Source organism: Neomonachus schauinslandi, chromosome 9 (assembly GCF_002201575.2).
Source record: "Neomonachus schauinslandi chromosome 9, ASM220157v2, whole genome shotgun sequence".
NCBI lineage: Eukaryota > Metazoa > Chordata > Mammalia > Carnivora > Phocidae > Neomonachus > Neomonachus schauinslandi.
The window spans coordinates 139,616,961-139,638,550 of record NC_058411.1 but is presented as its reverse complement, the minus strand read 5'-3'; the positions used below and the strand labels follow the sequence as shown (position 1 = coordinate 139,638,550).

General features: G+C 54.9%; 1 protein-coding gene across 4 annotated transcripts in view; it reads left to right on the top strand.

Moving 5' to 3' along the window:
- The first annotated feature begins 203 nt into the window (after nucleotides 1-203).
- Nucleotides 204-21,590, top strand: part of AP3B2 (adaptor related protein complex 3 subunit beta 2) — a 29,691-nt gene continuing 8,304 nt past the window's right edge. For 2 of the 4 annotated variants that reach the window (XM_021680580.1, XM_021680579.1), the window contains exons 1-14: nucleotides 204-316; nucleotides 8,143-8,218; nucleotides 8,361-8,435; nucleotides 8,738-8,833; nucleotides 13,034-13,194; nucleotides 13,478-13,544; nucleotides 13,644-13,826; nucleotides 13,917-14,200; nucleotides 14,836-14,890; nucleotides 15,218-15,289; nucleotides 16,531-16,593; nucleotides 16,931-17,063; nucleotides 17,310-17,419; nucleotides 18,057-18,233. In XM_021680580.1, the coding sequence (XP_021536255.1) occupies nucleotides 204-316; nucleotides 8,143-8,218; nucleotides 8,361-8,435; nucleotides 8,738-8,833; nucleotides 13,034-13,194; nucleotides 13,478-13,544; nucleotides 13,644-13,826; nucleotides 13,917-14,200; nucleotides 14,836-14,890; nucleotides 15,218-15,289; nucleotides 16,531-16,593; nucleotides 16,931-17,063; nucleotides 17,310-17,419; nucleotides 18,057-18,233 (1,665 nt within the window). Of the gene's footprint in view, nucleotides 317-8,142; nucleotides 8,219-8,360; nucleotides 8,436-8,737; nucleotides 8,834-9,075; nucleotides 9,124-13,033; nucleotides 13,195-13,477; nucleotides 13,545-13,643; nucleotides 13,827-13,916; nucleotides 14,201-14,835; nucleotides 14,891-15,217; nucleotides 15,290-16,530; nucleotides 16,594-16,930; nucleotides 17,064-17,309; nucleotides 17,420-18,056; nucleotides 18,234-21,590 lie in introns of those variants that run through there. The other 2 variants (XM_021680581.1, XM_021680582.1) reach the window with 2 other exon arrangements.

Genomic DNA, 21,590 nt, shown 5'->3' with positions numbered 1-21,590 from the left:
TGGGGCGCAGCCCCGCCCCCTCCGCGGACACGCCCCCCGATCCTCAGGCGCCGGTGCCTTTAAGAGCCTCACCGCGCGGCCCTGATTGATAAATCCGCGCGCTGCCTCTGCTCGCGCGGGTTGCGGCCTCTGCGGAGCCCGGCCTGCGCTCGCTTCCTCGGCCCCAGCCTCCGCCCCGGCGAAGCGCTCTCCCCGGCCGCCCCATGTCGGCCGCCCCCGCCTACGGCGAGGACAAGGGCGGCTCCGCCGGCCCCGGGGAGCCCGAGTACGGCCACGACCCGGCGAGCGGCGGCATCTTCTCCTCCGACTACAAGCGGTGAGGGAGCCCGCGGCGCGCCGGCACCATGGACAGCGCCCCGGCCTCGCGGACCGGAAGCCCGCCCTGCCCCCTCCCGCCGCGGCCGGGCCCGGGCGCTCGGGTCCCCCGCGCCAGGGCCCAGCCGGGACCCGGGGAGGGGCTGCAGGCCGTCGGGGGGCGGGGGCGACCCTCCCGCCCCGGGCGTGCCCGCAGTTCGTGGGTTTGCACTACAGGTTCCCCGCCTTTATCGCGCGGGGCCCGCCGGCTCCCGAAGATCGCGGGGGAGGGGTCAGCGTCGGTGAGCTGGAGCCTGGGGCCTGTCTGGGAAGGCCGGCCCTGCGTGTGCCCTCGGAACCTCCCAGGCCCGGCCCCTCCTACAAATCCATTTCCCTCATTCTGGCCCCACTCTCGCGCCCCCGTCTCCCCTCTGGCCGGCGCTCACACATTCCCGCTTCCCTCCTTGCCCCTGGAGTTCAGCCCCACCTGGACTTCCCACTCTCCCCGCCCCCCACCTTTGGCTCACTCGTTGGTTCTTTCGTTTATTTGTAAATCCTGAAACAAGCATTTGTAAGGGGCTGCCGTGTCCATTCTCATCCTCGTGACTGTGAATACAGGCGTGAACCTGAGACGGCCCTTGGTCCTCGTCCTCTAGGTGCTCTAGAGGGGAGCATAGAGGAAGAATCCGTGTTGTGGGAGCGTCGGAGGGATGCGAGGAGCTGGTCCCTGGCCCTGGAGGACGGGGAGAGGGGAGAGGGAGGGATGTTCCAGGCGGAGGAAGGAGCTTGTAGGGAGGTGGCCAAGTCACAGGTTTTGTAGGTGCTAATAATACAATATGGCCCGAATCGCTGTGCAAGCCCCTGGAGCGACCAGAAATGAGGGTGGGAAGATGCCAAGGAGCTGACGGGTTCTGAGCAGGTGATAGCAGATTTGCATTTTAGAAGGATTCTAGGCTGGATTGTGGAGAAGAGACCGGGGGTGTGCTGGTTTGAGCAGGAGACGAGGGGGGTGTTGAAGTTGGGGGAGGGGGACATGAGGGTGGTTTAGCCTGTGGGAGGGGCAGAGGATTTGAGGACTGTTGAGGCGGTAGAAGTCACAAACCTGATGATTAACTGGGGGGAGAAGATAAGGATAATACTCAGGTTACTATTTCTTGTAACTGGATAGATGGTAGCACCGTACAGAGTGATTGGAAATAAAGGGGTTACAAGAAAATTGGTGAAAATAATGTTGAGCCCTGCTTTTGACAGGCTGAAATTGTAAACTCTGAGGGATATTCAAGCCTGGAAGGTAGCTGGATCTTAGGATTTGGGTTCCAGGAGAGATTATTAACATACATGTATTAATCAAAGCCACAGAAGGAAGTTAAGATAACCCAGGGAGAGTATATGAAATGAGTTCAGACAGCTCACAGAGATGAACCCTAAAGAATGCAGGGGGAAAGTGTTTCAAGGTGACTGAAAAAAAGTAAACCAAAGAGAGAAGGAAAACAGAATGTGGTTTCGAGAAGGAGGAAGTGATCAGCAAGGTCAACTCAAACAAGGGAAAGAAATCATGACCGTTGGTTTGACAAAGAGTAGGTCAACCCCGCCCTGCTCTACTCCCCACCTCCTGTCCTGGGGGACAAGTCTGGCAAAGTCAGAAGAGGGGGAGCTGGATTATTTTTCCCCAACATTCTGTTATGAACAGTGTTAAACATACAGAAAAATTGGGTGTGCGATACAAGGAATACATGAATACCCTCCACCTAGATCCAACCACTGTTGACATTATGCCATATTTGTTTTATATAACCCTCTAGCCATAAATAGTTTTGGCTGAGCCATGTAAGTTGCAGACATCATGGCCCCTCAGCCCTAAATTCTTATCAGCGTCTAAAACCAGGTGAAAGTGAGTAGAGGAGCAAATAAGAGGTGAATAAATAAAATACAGCGAATGGGGAATTTGCTTCCCGGAAGTTTGTAAAGGGGAGAGAAAAAAAAAAAAGAGTTGCTGGAGGAGATCATTAGTTCAAGAAGGTTTGTGTTATTTGTGTTATTTTTGTTTATTATCAGGATGGAAGAGCAAGTCTAACTGCTGGTGGGAAGGAGCCAGCAGTGTGGGGGAGGCTGAAGGGAACTGAAGGCACAGGGCCCCCTGGGTGATGGGGGGGGAGGCGGAGGCATTCGGAGCTGGGTGGGAGGACCGAGCTGGCTTTGAGGAGGATTGCTGCCCAGGGGGAGGAGGGCAGGAGGAGAGGAGAGGCAGGTGTTTGGGAGGTGCAGGGGATTTTGTCTGAGGCCTTTCATTCTCTGTGAGAAGCAGGCGGCCAAGTCCTAAGAGCAGGAGAGCAAGGCTGTGGGTGGGGATTTGAGGCGCTTGGAGGGGGTCTGAAATGGAGCGAAAAGAGCCAACTACTCCTGGCAGGGTAGGGGCAACCTGGATAGGAGGGCCAGGGGTGTGAGTGAGAGAGCGGCTGGAGGCCCCAGGGGGGCCTAGGCCAGGGAGGGAGGAAGTAGAGATCAGAGAAGGCTGATAGGAAGGAAGGAATCGAGGAACTGGTTCTGGGTTCGGGTCAGAGTGGGCAGGAGGTGTACTGGATTTCTGAGGAAGAGCAGTTCCGGGGAGGCAGAGGTCTAGATGTGGCCGGAGAGTGGAGGTGAGGAGGGCGTCCCTCACCTCTGCCTGGATCAGCTCTCCCCAGACCCCCTCGCCCCCTGGCCCGAGGTTGGGGTGGCTTAGTCCCCAGTCCCTACCTTCCATCCCCTCTTGAGTCCTGTCTCTGAGCAGTGAAAAGGAAACCGTAGCCTCCTTCCCTGCCAGTGTCTGGTTTCTGAGTTTCGGGGGCGGGCCATCTAGGACAGCGACAGGCATCCCCAGCTCCCCGGTCAGCTCAGTCTCATCTCAGAGCAGGACCCGGTGCCCCATGCAGCGATTCCTGCAGCTCCCGGGGGCCGTGGGGAGGCCGGGGGGCAGAGGGGCCTGTGGCGCTGACCAGGAGGCCGCCAGCCCTGTGCTGGCCCCTGAAGGCGGGCCCCCACCCTGGTACCAGGCCTTGCAGCCTGAGGAGCTGCGGTGGCTGCAGGCCCCGGAGGAAGACACATCCCCTGAAGCGTCCCTGGAAGGACCTTGCCCAGAGCCTGGCCAGAGCCAGAGCCAGAGCCAGCCGCTAAGGTACAGAGGGACTCCCAGGGACCCTCACCCCTACGCCGGGAAGACAAGCAGTGGGCGGCGGCTGCCCTCAGCTCAGGCTCTTCCAAGTCCCAGCTCCTCAGGAGGGGGATGAGGCTGGGATTTAGGGTGCGGGGGGCGGGTCAGGGGCACAGTGTGGGGGCTGAGGGTATGAGGGGGGTGGACTTAACTCCAGCAGCTCTCTGGGGAGGACAATAGTGTTGTGGTCCCACCTTGACCTTCCCCCCTCCCGGGTCCTGGCTAAAGTGGGCTCTGGGGGAGGTTGGGAGATGGGCAAAGGCGCAGAGTTTGAGATTCTGGTGGCGAGGAGAGGGAGGTGAGCACGTCTGGCCTCAGTGGTGCATTTTGCGCCCTGGCTGGCCCGCTGGACAGGCCCTCAGGCCGGGCCAGGGGTCAGAGTGAATGTGGTGTAAGGCGATCTGACCACGGGAGGCTAGTGTTTCCTGGCTTTGGAGCGTCACTGTGTATCCCTTGCTTCCTCTCGCTCTTGGGCACACAAGCTGGTGCCATGAGGACGTGGGACCCGGGGCGGCATTTAACAAGCCCGCCTGGGCTCTGCGTGCTGTATACCCACAGTCCCTCCGCTCTCTCGGGTCCCCTGTGCCGGGGCCCAGAGCCCGCAGGGCCGGGGAGGGGGGGATCGTGTGGGCGCTGCCGCGATGCCCCGGCGCGTGTGCATTTGACAAGGGCCTGTGGCATTTCTAGGAGTGGTGAGGGCAGCCGGGTGTGAGGAAGCGTGCTTTAGAGAACACCCAGAGTTAAAGAGGCCGGGCGAACTCCTACTGCTCCCGGTGAGGTCACCACAGGCTGACCCCTCAGAGGGAGGCCGGAGGGTCCATGAGGCTGCGCGTGTTTGATCCTAGAAGCCTAAATCCATCCTCCGGAATCTCAACTAGGAGCCCACGGGGCACTGGGGAATGAGACAGAGTGCCAGTCTAGTCCCAAGGGTGTGTGTGTACGTGGTGCGTGTTGGGGGGGAGTGTGCGTGGGGGGGGGGGGCACTGCGTGGCTTGTGCGTGTCCAGATGAGGGCGTGGGGGAGAACGGAGGGGTCTGGTGGGGATGTGTGTGGGTCTGTGGGCGTCTAGGGGTGTGTAGGTGAGGTGTGTGCTGGTGGATATGTGGGCGTATGCGTGGAGAGTGTGTTTGTGGGAAGTGTCTGAATGTGAGGTATGTGTCTGTGACTGTTGGTTTCTCTGGGGGCGGTGGGTGTGTGTCTGCAGGGGGCATGTGTGGGCGTGTGTGGGTTTATATATGAATCGTGTGTGTCTGGGGGTGCGAATGTGTCTGGGGTGGTGGATATATCTATGCGGTGTGTCTGTGGGGGTGTGGGGATGTGGGGATCTGAGGATGTCTGGGGCGCAGGTGTGTCTGTGGGGGAACAGGTGTGTCTGGGGGTGTGGGTACGTCTGTGGGGATGTCTGGGGTACAGATGTGTCTGGGGGAACAGGTGTGTCTGGGGGTGTGGGTACGTCTGTGGGGCTGTCTGGGGCGCAGGTGAGTCTGCAGGGGACATACGGGAGTGTCTGTGGCGTGTGTGGATGGCGCTGGTGTTGGTGGGGGTGTTGGGGTGTGTAGGTGAGTTGACCGTGAGGTGTATGTGTGGAGGAACCCGGCAGTTCAGTGGTGTGCGTTTGTCCACTGGGGATGGTGGTGCCCGGCTTTCATTCTCCTCGCAGCCCTGGTGCTGCCCAGGCCCGGCTGCATGGTCTGTCCCTCTTTCTATACCCCCGTTGTCCTGAGCTCTGCCCCTTAGGAATTGACCACCTGATTTGTGTTTGGGAGAGTGAGAGGATCCTCTGATTTGGGGGGCATCCCTCAAGTGAGAGAATTTTAGATCAACATGGCTGGGGCTGGACATCTTCTGCCTTCTTGTGACAGCTAGCAAGTCCTCTGTGTTCTGGAAAACATCATCTTTCTACTTCGCTTTCCATCAGAAAATCTGTTCAGGAAAGACACTTCCTAAATCCCTCGGAACATCCATTTCTTAGCACCGCTTCCGTCCTTTCTGAATGTATGTAGGCACTCAGGCATTTGTGCAGAATGCAGCCCGAGGACTAGGCATGTGTCATGTCGGTTTTTCTCCTCCTCTGAGCTTTCGTCGCTTACTCATCTCTCAGCATCAGCCTCCCATTTGCCTGTCTGTGACTACCGTCACGCTCTTCCCTGCTATCACTGCTCCCTCTCATTTCTGATTTTCTATTGTTTCTAAATGTTTCACTGCTTTTTAATTTCTACCATTGGTGATACCTTTCTAGACTGGGTTCTCCTGCCTGGGTCGAAAGCTGTGGGTTATCAGAGTATCATCTGGGAGATGAGAGAACTGTGCAGGACCCCACACATAGCTGCTCACCACATTTTGGAACCATTTTGGCAATACATGAGCACATCAGTTGTCCCACAGCTGTATCAGCTGTGTATAGACACATTTTTTCTATGAGTTTATTCATAGTTCTCTGTTCACTTCTTTGACCACCAGCCCTTAGACCTCTGAGTATGGTTGGGCAGGTTGTTCACTGCAGAAGGGTACCTGGCCAAAGAATACCAGACTATATTCCACTCATGGAATGGGGAGCAACAGCTCAGGGCTATGTCTACTTGGAGGGGCAAGCAGATGGTGGATATGCTTGCAGCAGCCCTGACAGTGAATGCTGGATATAAACCTTAAATTGATATCAGTACTTTATTTTGAATATTAAATTTTTATTTGCCATTTCCCCAATATTTTCCTTTCTGTTGCTATTATAGGCTGGATTGCGTCCCCTTCAAATTCCTATGTGGAAGTCCTAACCCCCAGTACCTCAGAATATGATTGTATTTGGAGAAGGGGTCTTTAAAGAGGTGATTATGTTAAAATGAGGTCATTAGGGCCCTAAAGCAGTCTGACTGGTGTCCTTATAAGAAGAGGAAATTTGGACACAGGATGCACAGGGGGAAGACCATGTGCAGATAAAGGAAGACAGCCATCTACAAGCCAAGGACAGAGGCCTCAGAAGAAACCATGCCCGCTGACACCATCTCTAAAACTGTGAGAAAATAAATTTAGGTTGTTTAAGCCACCCGATGTGTGGTACTTTGTTACGGCAGCCCTAGCAAACAAATACACTTGCCCTATTTGTTTCTTCCTTAAATTTAGTTTTATATACCAAAGTTATTTAAAAAAAAATTAAACCTTAGCCATCTGGTTACTGATAATTTTATGACCTTGAAAATAAAAATTTCCCCTTCCACTTCCATATTTAAAAATCATTTCACGATTAATTGCAGATGGGGGGTTTATTTTGGTCCGAGACACGTGTACAAGTTCAATCCTTTGCTGCCAAGGAGGTGTCCCAGCCGCGTTTATGTACGGGAAGAAAGGGTTCTTCCTTCTAAGAAAGGGTTCGTCCTTCCACTAGCGAGTTACTTGTTCCTAATATATCAGTTTAGATCCATTTATAAAATTGCCCCCTGTGACCTTTGACTTTCTATTTTTAACCTGGTACCAGGGAGTTTTTGTCATTGCCTGTTTGGTGTTTGGAGCTCCTAGAGGGTAAGTTGTCTGTCATTGCTCCATTGTTCTCTTCTTTCCCCAAACTATTCTCTGGAGTTCTTAACCTATTCATTTTTTTTTTTTCTCCAGGCAAATTTTGCTGCCACTTTAGGAAGTCTGACAAAATGCCTTCATTGAAATTTCATTGGACATTGCATGAAATTTATGCATGAAATTTATTGCATGAAATTTATCCCTTCAGCTGTGTGCAGGGGGTCATGTATTCAAATCTTCATTTATTTCTCCCAGGAGGGTTTTATAACTTCCTGGAATCACTGTTGAATGTTAAGTGATAACTCTGGCTTTTGTGCTGAGGCCAAAATCTCAATAGATTCTGGAGCGCCTGGGACCCCTCCAGTCCTCAGAGTTAGATCAGTCTGTGGAGTCCAGGCCTGGGAACACACCTGGGCTGGGGCAAGGACATCCTGCTCCTCTTTGGACACCGACACCTTTCCACTGGATCCAGATCCTTCCCATCTCTCCAACTGGCCATTTTCTGGGCGGGGTCCATACCTTTCCCACCCCAAACCTTTCCTCGTGGCTTCTGGCTCTAGGTCCCCAGATGTATGGGTTTCCTAGGGCCGCTGTAACAAAGTACAGCTGAACCACAGAGCGGGTGGTTTAGGACGACAAAGGTATTGTGTCACAGAGCCAGAGGCTAGAAGTCCAAAATCAAGGTGTCGGCAGGGCCATGCTCCCTCTGCAACCTGTCGGGGGATCCTTCCTCACCCCTTCCTGGCTTCTGGTGGCTTCCTGGCAATCCCTGGTGTTCCTTGACTTGTAGCTGGCTCACTCCAATCCTCTATCTTCACCTGGCATTCTCCCTGTGTCTCTCTCCACATCGCTGTCTTCTTAGAACACCAGAAATACTGTGTCAGCCTTACTCCAGTGTGACTTCCTCCTAATTACAACTGCCGCAACTCAGTTTCCAGAGGGCCACATTCTGGGGTTCTAGGGGTTAGGACTTCAACGTTATCTTTTTTGAGGGGGACCCAATTCAACCTGTACCATGGGCTGGCCCACGTTTCTCCTGACCCCCAGTCCCCTGCCCATGTCGCTGTTTTCTGCCTGGATCCTCCTGACGGATACCCCCACCCCCACCCTCGTCCCCTCTGCTGACCTCCTCTGTCTCCCCGACCCACCAGGCATGACGACCTGAAGGAGATGCTAGACACCAACAAGGATTCCCTCAAGCTGGAGGCCATGAAGAGGATTGTGGCCGTGAGTGGGGAAGGGGGTCCTCGGGGTGGAGGCCTGGTGGGCAGGGATCAAAGAGCAGCTCTCCTTGGCTCCTTGTGGACCTTCCCCTAATAAGTGTGGGCCTCCTCCCTCTTCCTCCCCCTCCCTTGACCCCCCCACCCAGATGATCGCCCGGGGAAAGAATGCCTCAGACCTGTTTCCTGCTGTGGTGAAGAACGTGGCCTGCAAGAACATAGAGGTGAGCACCCCCCAGGGAGGGATCTCCCACGCCCACCTCCATCAGGAATAAACTCCCGCTGCTTGGGGTGAGGAAGAGAACAATCCAGCCCCCGGGGGCCTGACTTGCTCAGAATGCCCTCACTCGGGAGAAGACACTGTTTGTATGTCCCTGAACCAGACGTGGGTCCGACTGAAGGACCCGGGGCACAGTGGGGACGCTCTCCCCGCACTGGAAGCATCTGTCCGCGCGACCACAGCCGGCCAGGCGACCACATCTCGTGGGGGGGCCGCCAGTCCCGCTGAGAAACCCGCTCTCCGCAGGTGAAGAAGCTTGTCTACGTGTACCTGGTGCGCTATGCCGAAGAGCAACAGGACCTGGCCCTGCTGTCCATCTCCACCTTCCAACGGGGCCTCAAGGTCAGAGGTCGCAGTTTGCCTCCCTGGCGCCCGGGGCTTGTGGACGCTGGCTTGGAGCCGCAGGCCCAGGGAGAGGCCGGTGCCTGGGGGAACAGCCTGGAGGCCCGTTCCTGCCTGCCTAGCGTGGGGAGGGTCCGCATCAGAGAAGAGCACCAGCGGGACCCTCAGAGGGTGGAGGCCAGCTCAGAAGGGGCATGAGACATGGAGTGGGGGCCCAGGGACCATGTCCCTCCTCCTCTGAGGAGCCTGGGGCAATGGCTGCCGCAAACAGGAGCCACTCGAGCCCCTGAACGTGGAGAGCCCTGGGCTCCCTCACCCACTGGTGTAAAGGAACGGTGGCCCACAGCCAGGCAGAAGTCCACCTCCTTAAGACAGGACTCTGAGGGCGCGCTGACCTGGTTCCTCGCCTCTGCGGGTCACAGCCTTGGCTCCGGCTGGAGCTCCTAGTCTGGGTTTCTGTGGAGAACAATGACTTTGGAACTTGGTACGGAGGACAAAAGCGTTTGTTGAAAACAAATGAGCTCTACCCAGAGGAAAACAACAAAGTTTACCCTGTAGGAGAGCTGCCTCAGACACGGGGTTTGGGTTCAAAAGTCAGCGCAGACGCCATAGCCATAAACACACGACTGTCCATTTCCAGTGAGTTCAGTACAACAGGTCATTCCTCTAGAGTTGAAACAAGGTGATCGTTCTTCTTCTTTCTTCTTTTTTAAAAATTTATTTATTTTTTAGAGAGATAGAGGGCGTGAGCGGGAGGGGCAGAGGGAGAGGGAGAGAGCATCTCCAGCAGACTCCCCGCTGAGCAGGGAGCCCAGTGCGGGGCTTGATTCCAGGACCCTGAGATTATGATCTGAGCAGAAACCAAGAGTCCGAGGCTTAACTTACTGTGCCACCCAGGCGCCCCAAGGTTGATAGTTCCTCGGTTTAGCACCAGAAGTAGTTGACTTGTCTTAGATGCCCCGGTGAATGCAAAATACCCACTTTTAGAGACTGGATCACGTCTGTTGTACTGAAAGGCTCTTGGAGGCATGTAGAAATTGAAATCACCTGGGGGCGCCTGGGTGGCTCAGTCGGTTGAGCTTCTGACTCTTGGTTTCGGCTCAGCTCATGATTTCAGGTCATGAGATCAAGCCCCACATCGTCGGGCTCTGCACTCAGCGGGGAGCCTGCTTGGGATTCTCCCTCTCCATCTCCCTCTGTCCCTCGCCCCCCATTTCTCCCCCTCCCTAGGGAAAAAAAGAAAAGAAATCATCTAAGGGAAGGGGCAGTAGGAATGGCGCGGGGGGCTGAATCCCCTCATACTATTTAAACTGAATATTGTCACCTTTTGTTTTGCATATGACATGCATGCGTGCTAGTCCCCACTGCGTGCTTTTCTGGCCAGTCTAGCTCAAAGATGCAGAAGCCATTATCACTGCCATTCTGTTCTCTCTCCTTTCAGCATTTTCAGCACAGATGACAGCCATTAACTCCCCTAGTCTTTCCACACATTTAGTTCACATTCCTGTGAGAGCATCCCTGAAGGGTCCAGCTCACCTTGTCATGTCCAGCTGGTTCTGGAGGTTGCTGAGCAGCCTGAGAACTGACTGCCCAGATCCGGGCTCAGCCCTGGGTCACTGTGCTGCGGCCAGCAGGAGAGGCCGACAAGGTCTGCTCCTCTGAGACGGGGGAGCAAGCACGGCCACTGGCAAGTACCTGTAACACCTGGGTATCCCTGTGCTGCGTATCAGGCTAGGCTAATTTTTTAAAGTCAAAACCATAGGATCGATCTATCTAGATTGGCAACTGATCTTTTGATTTGAATCAGGGTTAAATCATTTTATAAGAACCGTTCTAGTTGTTTTGCACATGTACGTGCAGTCTTCACAGTCTGTCCCTTTTCCCCTTTTAGAAAACCAGAGCCCCCTTAGTCCAATCAATGCAATGATTTCTCTAGAACAGTGGTCAGCAACCTTTTTCTATGTACTGCCGACAGTAATTTAGGCTTTGTAGGCCACATAGCCTCAACCCTGCAACCACCCAACTTTGCCTTTGAAGTGTGTAAGAAACCATAAATGAGTGGGCCTGGCCGGTTCCAATTAAGTTTTTATTGACAAAAAAGGCAGGAGACAGATTTGGCCCGAGGGCTGTAGCGTCCCAACCTTGCCCTAGAACATATCTGACCCGCCATCCCCAGTGACCAAGATGTCACTCCACTGCAGCTACAACTTCTTTTTTAAACCATTATATTCTATTAGCAATAATCGCATTATAGTCTATCCAAACCTCCATAGCTATAATTTTTAAAAATTTATTTCGGATGCACAAAAGGCGCAAAGAATAATATAATGAATATCTATACGCCAAGCACAAGAAATGAAAAAGTTATCAACGGCCAAAGCCCCCTGTGTGTCTTCTCCTGTTTATCATTCATGCGCATGCATTCATTCTCTTACTACTCATTTATCATTCCTAAATAATATATAATATTGTTTTGTAAGTGGTATCACATGATAAATGTGTTCCTCTAAGACTCATTTTCCTTCTGTTGTTAACGACTCCGGGCTTGCTTATACACTAGAACCATTCATTTCCATCAAGGATTCTCCCTTCTTTTTATCAACCCAGGCTGAGACTGTGTTTGCTTTCTTAGCAGCCCACATACGTGGTTGCCTCAATTCAGACAAACCTCCAGTGGGCAGTCAGATAATCTAGGTCTCCCTACCTGCAGTCTTAATGCAGTTGGTCCCTTGAATCCCCTATGAAACCCTATTACAGTTCATTTTATTGGTTTAGCACAGCGTCCAATTCAGGGTGATTCTAAATTTTAATTCTTTTAAAATGCAATTTACAGGTGGTGCTGGTGCTGGTGCTCTCCCATGAGTGCAATGTACTGTGTCTAAGGCTCTTCTTGTCCTCTTGATTTTGTGTCTTCCTCCAAAATGTTGATAAGCTGCACAGACCAGGGCAGCAGACTGAGTCCCATGGTGTATCATGTTTCTGGGCTGATGCCAATCTGCTAATAAACCTTCCCCAAGTACACTGTTTTACCAAGTTGTGGATCCACCTAACTGTACAGTCAGCTGGCATTTTCTTATCTTGTTAGAAAGGATCTTATTCAATAGCAGAAAAATTTCTTAACACCTTTCATGTGCAAAGGGCTATGGAAATACAGAGACAAAATAGACATGAGTTCTGCTCTTAAAATGCTTACATATTAAGTGAAACAAAAAGCCTGCATCAAAAACGGCCAACCAGGAAACGCTACAAGACTCCCACCAATGCCTTGCTGAAATCGAGATCCACAGTGTTAATATCGACCAGTCTAGTTACCCTATCAAAAAGGAAAATGGTTTTTTTAGTAACTTCCTGTGAATCCGTAATTGTTTCCAAATAAAAGGGGAAAAAATAGGTTAGAGCAGTAGCTAGGATGTGATCTGACTCTAAACAAACACAGACTGCTGCTTTTTAAATAAGTGCTTCTAAACCATGTGTTTAAAAATCAGTTCTAGAATTTTGACAGGGATTACCATCATCGTGCCCTGTCATTTCATGGATCTTCTCTTTCCCCGTTTTAGAACATCAGGGAGGCATCTACACATTATTTGTGCCAGCACCTCTCCCGTTGTCCACCATTCTCTAAAATTCACAGCAATTTACAGCTGGTGCTGGTGCTGGTGCTTTCCCATGATTGCAATGTACTGTGTCTAAGGCTCTTCTTGGGTGTGTATTGGATGCAACAGGAGCAAAGAGGAGGGGCCTACGCACCTGTCTATTTTAAACAGTGGAGGAAGAGGAAGAAGAACAATTTCTGGGAGGTTGCTGGGGGAAAGGAGTGTTAACGATGAACTCTGGAAAGGAGGCCAGTTTGAATTTGCGGGCAGTCACCTCTGGCATAAATACAAAGACACCCCCCTCCCCCAACTCTGCCCCAAGCACCAGGAGGTGTTTCAGGAACTTTAGGTATTCTATAAGATTTTTACTCTTCCTGAAAGTGAAGCAACCCACGGCCACAACTGTTCGGTGTCAGATTTCTGCAGCGGGGGCCAAGAGTCAGTTCCCTCAAAGTGGTCCCTCCCAGGTCCCTAGCACTTGCACACGGTTCAGGGGGTCAGGGAGGCAAGAACTGCTGGTAGCTAGAGACAGTAAGTTCCATAGGCGTGGCCTTTCCCATCAGGCCACTGTGCTCTCTCAGGGCTCTGCCTCCACCTCTGCTCCTAGGACCCCAACCAGCTGATTCGTGCCAGTGCCCTGCGTGTCCTCTCTAGCATCCGGGTGCCCATCATCGTGCCCATCATGATGCTGGCCATCAAAGAAGCTGCCTCGGACATGTCACCCTATGTACGGAAAACAGCTGCTCATGCCATCCCTAAACTCTACAGGTATGCCCCAACCCAGCCATTCACTCCTCCGGGGGGCGGTGGTTCCCAAGCCCCCAGCCCACCCCAGGCTCTCCCAAGTCTTGAAGATTGCCCTTCTTCTTTTATACTTTGGATGGTTTAAGATGGTTTGGGGAACTGATAGACATGGAGGACAGTGGTGGTGGCAGCTCACACCTCTTTACCAATAAGGTTGGGGTGGGGGTGGTGAGCACAGTTTGGGCAGATATTGGGAAGGCTGGGGATGGGGGGAGGGGCAAATCCCTCTCAACCGTTTCTCCTTCAGTTTGGATTCTGACCAGAAGGACCAGCTGATCGAGGTCATTGAGAAGCTTCTGGCCGACAAGACCACGGTGTGTACATGGGCACACACGGATGGGTGGTGGGAAGGAGCGGCACAGAGGCCCTCTGCCCTTCCTGTTCACCCTCTCTTGCCACTGTCCGTTCCCCAGCTGGTGGCGGGCAGCGTGGTGATGGCCTTCGAGGAGGTCTGCCCGGAGCGCATCGACCTGATTCACAAGAACTACCGGAAACTCTGCAACCTGCTCATCGACGTGGAGGAGTGGGGCCAGGTGGTCATCATCAGCATGCTCACCCGCTACGCGCGCACGCAGTTCCTGAGCCCCACCCAGAACGTGAGTGGGCCCGGGCCCTAGCAGCGTGGGTGGGAGGGCTGCCGGGAGGAGGCGCCCACTGCTTCCCGCCACGTCTCCGCCTCCGCCTAGGAATCTCTGCTGGAGGAGAACCCCGAGAAAGCCTTCTACGGCTCGGAAGACGATGAGGCCAAGGGCCCCGGCTCGGAGGAGGCGGCCACCACAGCGCTGCCCGCCCGCAAGCCCTACGTCATGGACCCCGACCACCGGCTGCTGCTGCGCAACACGAAGCCGCTGTTGCAGAGCCGCAGCGCCGCCGTGGTCATGGCGGTGGCACAGCTCTACTTCCACCTGGCGCCCAAGGCGGAGGTGGGCGTCATCGCCAAGGCGCTGGTGCGCCTGCTGCGCAGCCACAGGTGCGCGTCCGCCCCGCCCCTCCCCGTCCCGCCCACACGGGGGCTGAGCCGCCCCGCCCACACGGGGGGCATTCCCCCGCCCCGCCCACACGGGGGCTGAGCCGCCCCGCCCCCACAGGGGGCTGCCTCCCCGTCCCGCCCACACGGGGGCTGCACCGCCCCGCCCACACGGGGGGCATTTCCCCCGCCCCGCCCACACGGGGGCTGAGCCGCCCCGCCCACACGGGGGCATTCCCCCGCCCCGCCCCCACGGGGGCTGCCTCCCCGTCCCGCCCACACGGGGGCTGCACCGCCCCGCCCACACGGGGGGCATTCCCCCGCCCCGCCCCGACTGGGGGCGGGCTCCCCGTCCCGCCCACAGGGGGCTGCCTGCCCCGCCCACACGGGGGGCTGACCTGCTTCCACCCGCGCTGCCCACTTCGGGAGGGGTGGACGGGCCCTCCCAGCTTTTCTCCGACCTCGGGGGCACACATCCTGCCCCTCACCTCCCCCCCAACGCCATACTGACCCCATTCTTGCCTTCCCCCGACTGGTGCCCTCCCCTCCCTCCTGTTTGGCCCACCTCCCTTCCCTCCACTCGCTGCCCCTTGCCCGGGGGGAGGGGCCCAGGTACCTCTGACCTGTCCTCTCCGTAGTGAGGTGCAGTACGTGGTGCTCCAGAACGTGGCCACCATGTCCATCAAGCGCCGGGTGAGCACGTCCTGCGCTCGCAGTCGGAGGAGCGGCCCCCGTGGGTGTGGGCGGCCCCGGGGAAAGGCAGGACGGGGAATGCCTTAGCTGTGCAGAGCGTGGCAAGGGGGACCCCAAGCGCAGGAGGATGAGCAGGGCCTGGATCCTGAGGGCCGCGGAGGGAGGAAAACCCGGTGAACAAAGACGCGGTCAGATCTGAGAGGGAGGCGGGAGGACAGTGCTGCGGCAGGATCCTGCGCCTGGCGTCAGGAGAGCTGGGGCAGCTCTGGAAACGAGGCAGGTCTAGGGCTGCGATGGAGCTCCCTGGGGCTGCCTCCCTCCTGCCAGGGTATGTTCGAGCCCTACCTGAAGAGCTTCTACATCAGATCCACCGACCCGACCCAGATCAAGATCCTGAAGGTGAGTGATGGACGGACGTGCAGGCCGCCCTTCCGCCTCACCCCCACCCCCACCGACCCTCAGATATCCACAGTGGCCACCGTGGCTCAGGAAGCCGGGCCAGTGAGAGTGGGAAGGGAACTGCCCTTGGCCTATCACCTGTTGGACATCTGCCGCTTTTCACATGTAAAGTAACCCGATTTTCATAATAAACTCAGGAAGCGCACATTATCTCCATTTTATAAAAATGTAGACCCAAGTCCCTAGCCCAGAGTCAGTCCTGCTGACTCCGGAATTCCTCCTTTGCCCCCACTGTGGTCTCCTGTCTTTCACTCACAATGTTCTTTTCCCCATACATCTACTCCCTCAGGCTTTCACGCAAATATACACCCACAGAAGAAGTGTCAGGAGCCCCTACCCACATTCCATTCCTGCTCTGCCTCCTCATTACTGAGTAATTTCATTCAGCAGCAGTTAATCCTGACTCTCTGAACATCTACTATGTATCAGTCACAGCTAGATCTAGGGGTACGAGAGATGGCAAACTCATCAGATACCTTGCCCTTTGGAGCTTACAGTTTAGTGGGATGAGGAGGAGACACTGAGGAGCTAATTACAAAACAAATGTAAAAACCCATTTGAGAAATAAGGTAAGAAAGAGAAGTGCAGAGGGCTGTCAGAGCATAGAGTAGGAGGCCCTGATCTAGTCGGGTACCAGGGAAGCTTTTCTCCAGGAGGTGAGGCTTGAGCTGAGGCCTGAGAAATGAACATGAATTGTCTAGGCAAATGCAGGGACAGGAATGGCAGGAACTGCTTCACACAGAAGAAACAGTATATGCAAAGGCCCTGAGGCAGGAAGAGGTCTGACGAAAGGCCAGTATGACTGGGGCATGGAGGGCAAGGGGGAGAGCAGTGTGAGAACAGAGGTAGACGGGGGTCGGCTCATATGGGGATTTATAGATCACGGTAAGGATGTTGCTCTTTTTCCTAATAGCAATAGGAGGCTTTTTCAGTGGAGGTGGAGAGGTGACATGCTCATGCTGTCCATAAGCACACTCTGTCAGGGAATCCACTTAAGAGGCAAACTGGTCCTCCTGCATTTTGGACAAGCTTCACAATCTGTCATTTTCTTCATCAGTTTAAGGGTGATGCAGGGCTGTGCGTAGGATCGTTTTCCGGTCTGTGCAGTGTGTTTGGAATGAGGGGTTATGAGAGCACAGAAAGCCCACTGGCCACCCTGCCCATTTTCTGCCTCCCTGCAGCTGGAAGTGTTGACCAACCTGGCCAACGAGACCAACATCCCTACTGTCCTGCGGGAATTCCAGGTACGGGCCAGGGCCCGGCTCCCAGGAGAGGGACCCAAGAGAGTTGCCCTGCAGCACCCTGTGCTCAGTGACAATCATCCTGATGGGCCCCCCTTCTCTTAAGAGCCGGAAGCAGAGAAACGGTCGTCTTTGACCCCCTCCCAGGGCCTTCTGCTGGCTTTGGGCCAGGGAATCACTGCATGATGGGTAAGGGTGGCATTCCCTCTCCCAGAGTTTAGTCTGGCATGACGAGTCGTTGAATGAGGGGAGACAGCCTTCCCGGAAGGTGACCCCCAAGCCTGCAGAATCACGGAGGGTCAGTGCCAGCAGGGGGTCACTCTGTTGTGGTGTCCCACAGACCTACATCCGCAGCATGGACAAGGACTTTGTAGCCGCCACGATCCAGGCCATCGGACGCTGTGCAACTAACATAGGCCGAGTCCGTGACACCTGCCTCAATGGCCTGGTGCAGCTGCTTTCCAACCGTGACGGTCAGTGTTTGTCTGCGTGTGCAGCTTTGATGAGCAGAGGGTGTCCGCCTGTCTGTCAGGGCACAACGCACGTTCGTTGGTCCGTCCCCCTCAGTTAGCGTCTAGGTGTTGCTACGTCTCTGAGGGCCACTGGAGAAGTGTGGGGGGCTGTGGAAGAGAGCCGAGGGTCTGGGGGTACTGCAGGCGTGGGCGCCCCCTGCGCATGGCTGCCTGACCGCCCCGGGGCCACCTGCTCATTCCCCACAGAGCTTGTGGTGGCAGAGTCCGTGGTTGTCATCAAGAAGCTGCTGCAGATGCAGCCCGCACAGCACGGAGAGATCATCAAACACCTGGCGAAGCTCACAGACAACATCCAGGTGAGGGAGTAAGCCCGCTCTCCCTCCCATCCCAGCAGCCTCCCCGTGATTTTAAAACCCTGTAATTAAACATTCTAGCCTTAATAAAATCAACTTCCGTACCTTCCAAACTGGCTCTGAAAGGTCTGCTAGTGGAAGGCGGTGGGGGGGCGGACCGGTGACCCTCACGTGTTGCCCAAGATTCGCTTTCCTCTTGAGGGTCCCTCGCTGAGCTCCAGGGTCTGTACCACCACTCATGTGTTCTCTGAAGCTCTGGCCGAGCCTGGCTGATTGGCAAACCTCGTGTTTTTTATTGCACTGCTAAGTTGAAACATTCAAATAAGGCATTCCTTGAAGATTCAGGAAGAATAACATGGAAGTAGAATGCTAGAAAATCAGTCTTGTAAACCAAACCAGGACTGACTTTGGGGCTTGAAGGTTCTGCCCATGCTAGCGAACCCCTAGGGGAGAAGGGAGACGCTGCCCAGGAAATGCTCACCTTTTAATCTCTCTCCCACCAACCCCCCGGCCCATTTCCAGAGAACCCCACAGTTCATGGGCCAGCACAGATGGGAGGAATGCCATTTCCCTTGCAGGCCACATGCCCACCCACATGTCCACACGCACCACGGTCCTGACCCCTCTCGCACACCCGCAGGTGCCCATGGCCCGAGCCAGCATCCTGTGGCTCATCGGTGAGTACTGTGAGCATGTCCCCAAGATTGCACCTGACGTCCTGAGGAAAATGGCCAAGTCCTTCACAGCAGAGGAGGACATTGTCAAGCTGCAGGTCATCAATCTGGCAGCCAAGCTCTACCTGACCAACTCTAGGCAGGTGAGGATTGAGAGACGCCCCCGACGCGTGCTAGGCCCCGGGATTGGTGCAGGCAGTAAGCTGTGGGCCCTCACCAGGCGGGTGTGGACTCCAGCATCTCTTTCTGAAGAGAGAGTTCAGGACAAGTGTCTAGTGTATCTCGGTAACTGGTGTCCCCCAGTGTCCACAGCTACTCTGAGGACCCAAGGGCCGGTAGGGGTGGTGGCCGAGGTTGGAGGCTCTCCTGTGGGGCTGTGACCTCCAGTCTGCCTGTGTGAGTGTCCCTACCTGCTGCCTTTGGGACAATAGGGCCATAAAGAACCACAGCGGAGTAGGACTGAGGGAGGGGCCCGTGATGACGGGCACTGGGGGAGGGGACGTGTATCCTAGGATATGAGGTCTGTCCTTCCTCCCAAAGCTTAGTGCTGTTTGGCCAGTCTGTGCCAGGGATTATGAGGGCAAATCTCTGCTCGGTCTGGGATGGTACTGGAGTCCATTGTCATTCTCAAGGTTAAAGGTTATGAGATATACCATAGCCGAGGGCGTGGCTCAACGAGGCTGGAATATCAGGATATTGTTAAGAGGGTCCCAGGAGATTCTCCTAAGAATGAGGTGTAACGTGCAGTTTTCAAGGTGTTGGAGAGGCCAAGCACTAGGACACTTCCCACACTCACTGCCCCTCTCAGTTAGGTGAGGTAGGGGACCAAATCCTGCCTGCTGCCTGTGGTTGTAAATAAAGTTTTATCGGGACACAACCATGTTCATTCATTTGTTTATAGTATATGGATGATTTTGTGCTACAATAGCAGAGTTGACTAGTTGTGAGAGCCCATATGGCCCACAGAGCCTACAATAGTTAATTTCTGCCCCTTCTAGGAAAAGTTTGGCGAGCTATAGAGCCGAGTATCTGGGCGGGCAGCTGGGGTCAGCAGCATGGCTACACCCTGGAGGTGGTGACGTCCCTGCCCGCCTGCAGGTGACCTCCTTGCCATCCCATCCAGTCTTTGGATGGAGCACTGTGTTTCTTCAGCGGCTCCCTTGATCCCTGGTGGCTCTGGTGGGCCCCCAGGACTTAAGGTGGGGAGGCAGGGCCGTCAGGGGCTGGGACACTCGTCAGGAGGTGGAACAGGCAGCAGTCACGCACGGGAGCCAGGAGGGACGGGGTCTGTGAGTGTCAGCGTGGTGGGAGAAGCAGGCTGGAAAGAGAAGTTAGAGCACTCACTGAACTAATATTTGTATGCCTCCTTTGTTCAGAGGGGAGGAAAGAACAGGTGAGAGGAACATTTGAAAAGATGAAGCCACGTGGGTGGGGAGGACGCAGCGGGACTCCTGAGCCCCTGGATGGTGATGTGTGATGTCAGGTCGTTGTCATAAGCCCGGGTGTGTCCCCAGTTCCTTGGGACGGTAGGACTGAGACCCTGGCTTCTTGCTGGCTGTCAGCTGGGGGCTGCCCTCAGTTCGAGAGACCACCCTCTGTTCCTCGCCAAGGGGGTCTCCCAACACAGATGCTTATTTCTTCAAAGCCACCAGGAAAAAAGTCTCTAGAGCAAGTCTTACATAATGAAATTCAATCACAGGATTATGTTACAGCCCCATCACCTTTGCCGTAGTCTGTTGGTCAGAAGCGAGTTTCAGGTCTTGCCCACACTCACAGAAAGAGGATTACATAAAGGCATGAGCACCAGGAGGCAAGGACTGTGGGGGAGGACCTTCGAATCCGTGTGCCACACAGATCTAGAGCCTCTTTTTATACGTGAGGTCAGGATGTATTTTGTTTTCGCTTTTTGAAGAGCCAGTGTCCCAGTGTGATTTAACAGGTGGCTGCAAGGTAGTGGGTATGTTGACATGGGTTCATGAAAAGAAGTCCATGTTCCCCACGTAAAAGTCCCCCCTGGAAGCTGGAGCCCACTGGTCCGTGGGAGCCTTGTTCCGTTCTTGGTGCACTGAAGCAGGTCTCTTAGGCCCTCTTGAGCTGCCCGTAAATCCTGCCCATCCTGGCTGAGTGAGGTGAGGGTCTTGGTGGTACAGACTGGATGCTAGGATTTCTGGTGAATGGCTCCTTGGGATGGAGAAGCGTAAGGAATTGTTATAAGCAAATCCTGCAGTGACAAGGAGGGTGAACCAGCCCCTTCCTATACTGGCTGTTGATATGCAGTTAAGGCTGTGGACAGATGGATTCAAATCCTTAACACTTCTTTCCAGAACTAGTCAAGGACTTGGGGGAGGGAGAGAGTCTGATCAGCCAGCTGGGAGGTCTGTAGAAGGGAATCAGCAGCATCTTGGCAATGGACCATGTTGATAAGGGCATCCACCAGCCATGACCAGTCAAATGATGTCTGGCCCAGGGAGGGGAAGGTCTGTGATGAAGTCCACTGCAAGGTGTCCTGGGGCTTATGGCGCTGAGAGTACTTATCTGTGATGGCAACAAGGTTGTAGGCACTGCTACTGCTGGAAGGGACTGAGCTGAAGGTGAGTCCACCAACGTCCCTGTGGGCTGTGTCATGGGTACGAGAGAGTCACAGCGGCTCTCTAGCTTCGCCACGGCAGCAGCTCTGATTCTCGGCCAGCATCTGGGGCTCTGCCCCTCACGGACATCTTCCTGACGCTCCCACTGGGTTACCTGAGTCAGCCATGCCCTCGGCTGGATGTCCATAAACCGCAGGAGGACCAGGTTGGGTTCCGGACTCCCTCCGCTGGTTCCTGCTGCCCCGGGCACTCTGGCTGTGGGGACATGAGATCTGTGTACTTGGTGATTCTGACTGTCTTGCTCATAAGAGGTGGAGACCTGAGTGAGGGCAGCCGCCTTATGTCAGTGGGAGGTGGTGCGGGGGAGCTGGTGGGTGGCCGGCTCTGGCGGGCCCAGGCCTAGAAGCAGCGCTGACTGACTCCTTAACCTGAGAGAAGTCACTTCTGACTCCGCTTCTCCTCTGGAAGTGGGCGCAGTAGCCCCTACCTCGCAGAGGGGCTGTGACGTTACATGAGATCGTGTGAAGCACCTTACACAGCACACGGTGCTTAGAAGGCCTCCGTGAATGACGTCTGCTGCCTGTCATGCTATGAACGCAGGGCAGAGTAGGCCAGGATCAAGGCAGAAATCAAGATTTTGGGTCCTGGGATGTGGCTGCTTCCATTGTAGACAATGGACCCCACAAGACTCCAGCAAACCCATAGGCAGCTGCAGTTTGCTCTGATCTCATTAGAACCTTCTAGGGGAGGTCATGGCCTCTGAGACTCTGGGCTGCTCAGAATGTACCATGTCAGTCAATGGGGCATGAGGACAGCCCCTGCCAAGGGGATCCCCCTGTCCTCCCCCCTTTTCTGCTGTGTACTTTTCCTCTGTGTGGTGGACGCTGGGAACTGTGAGATTTCCAATAGGAT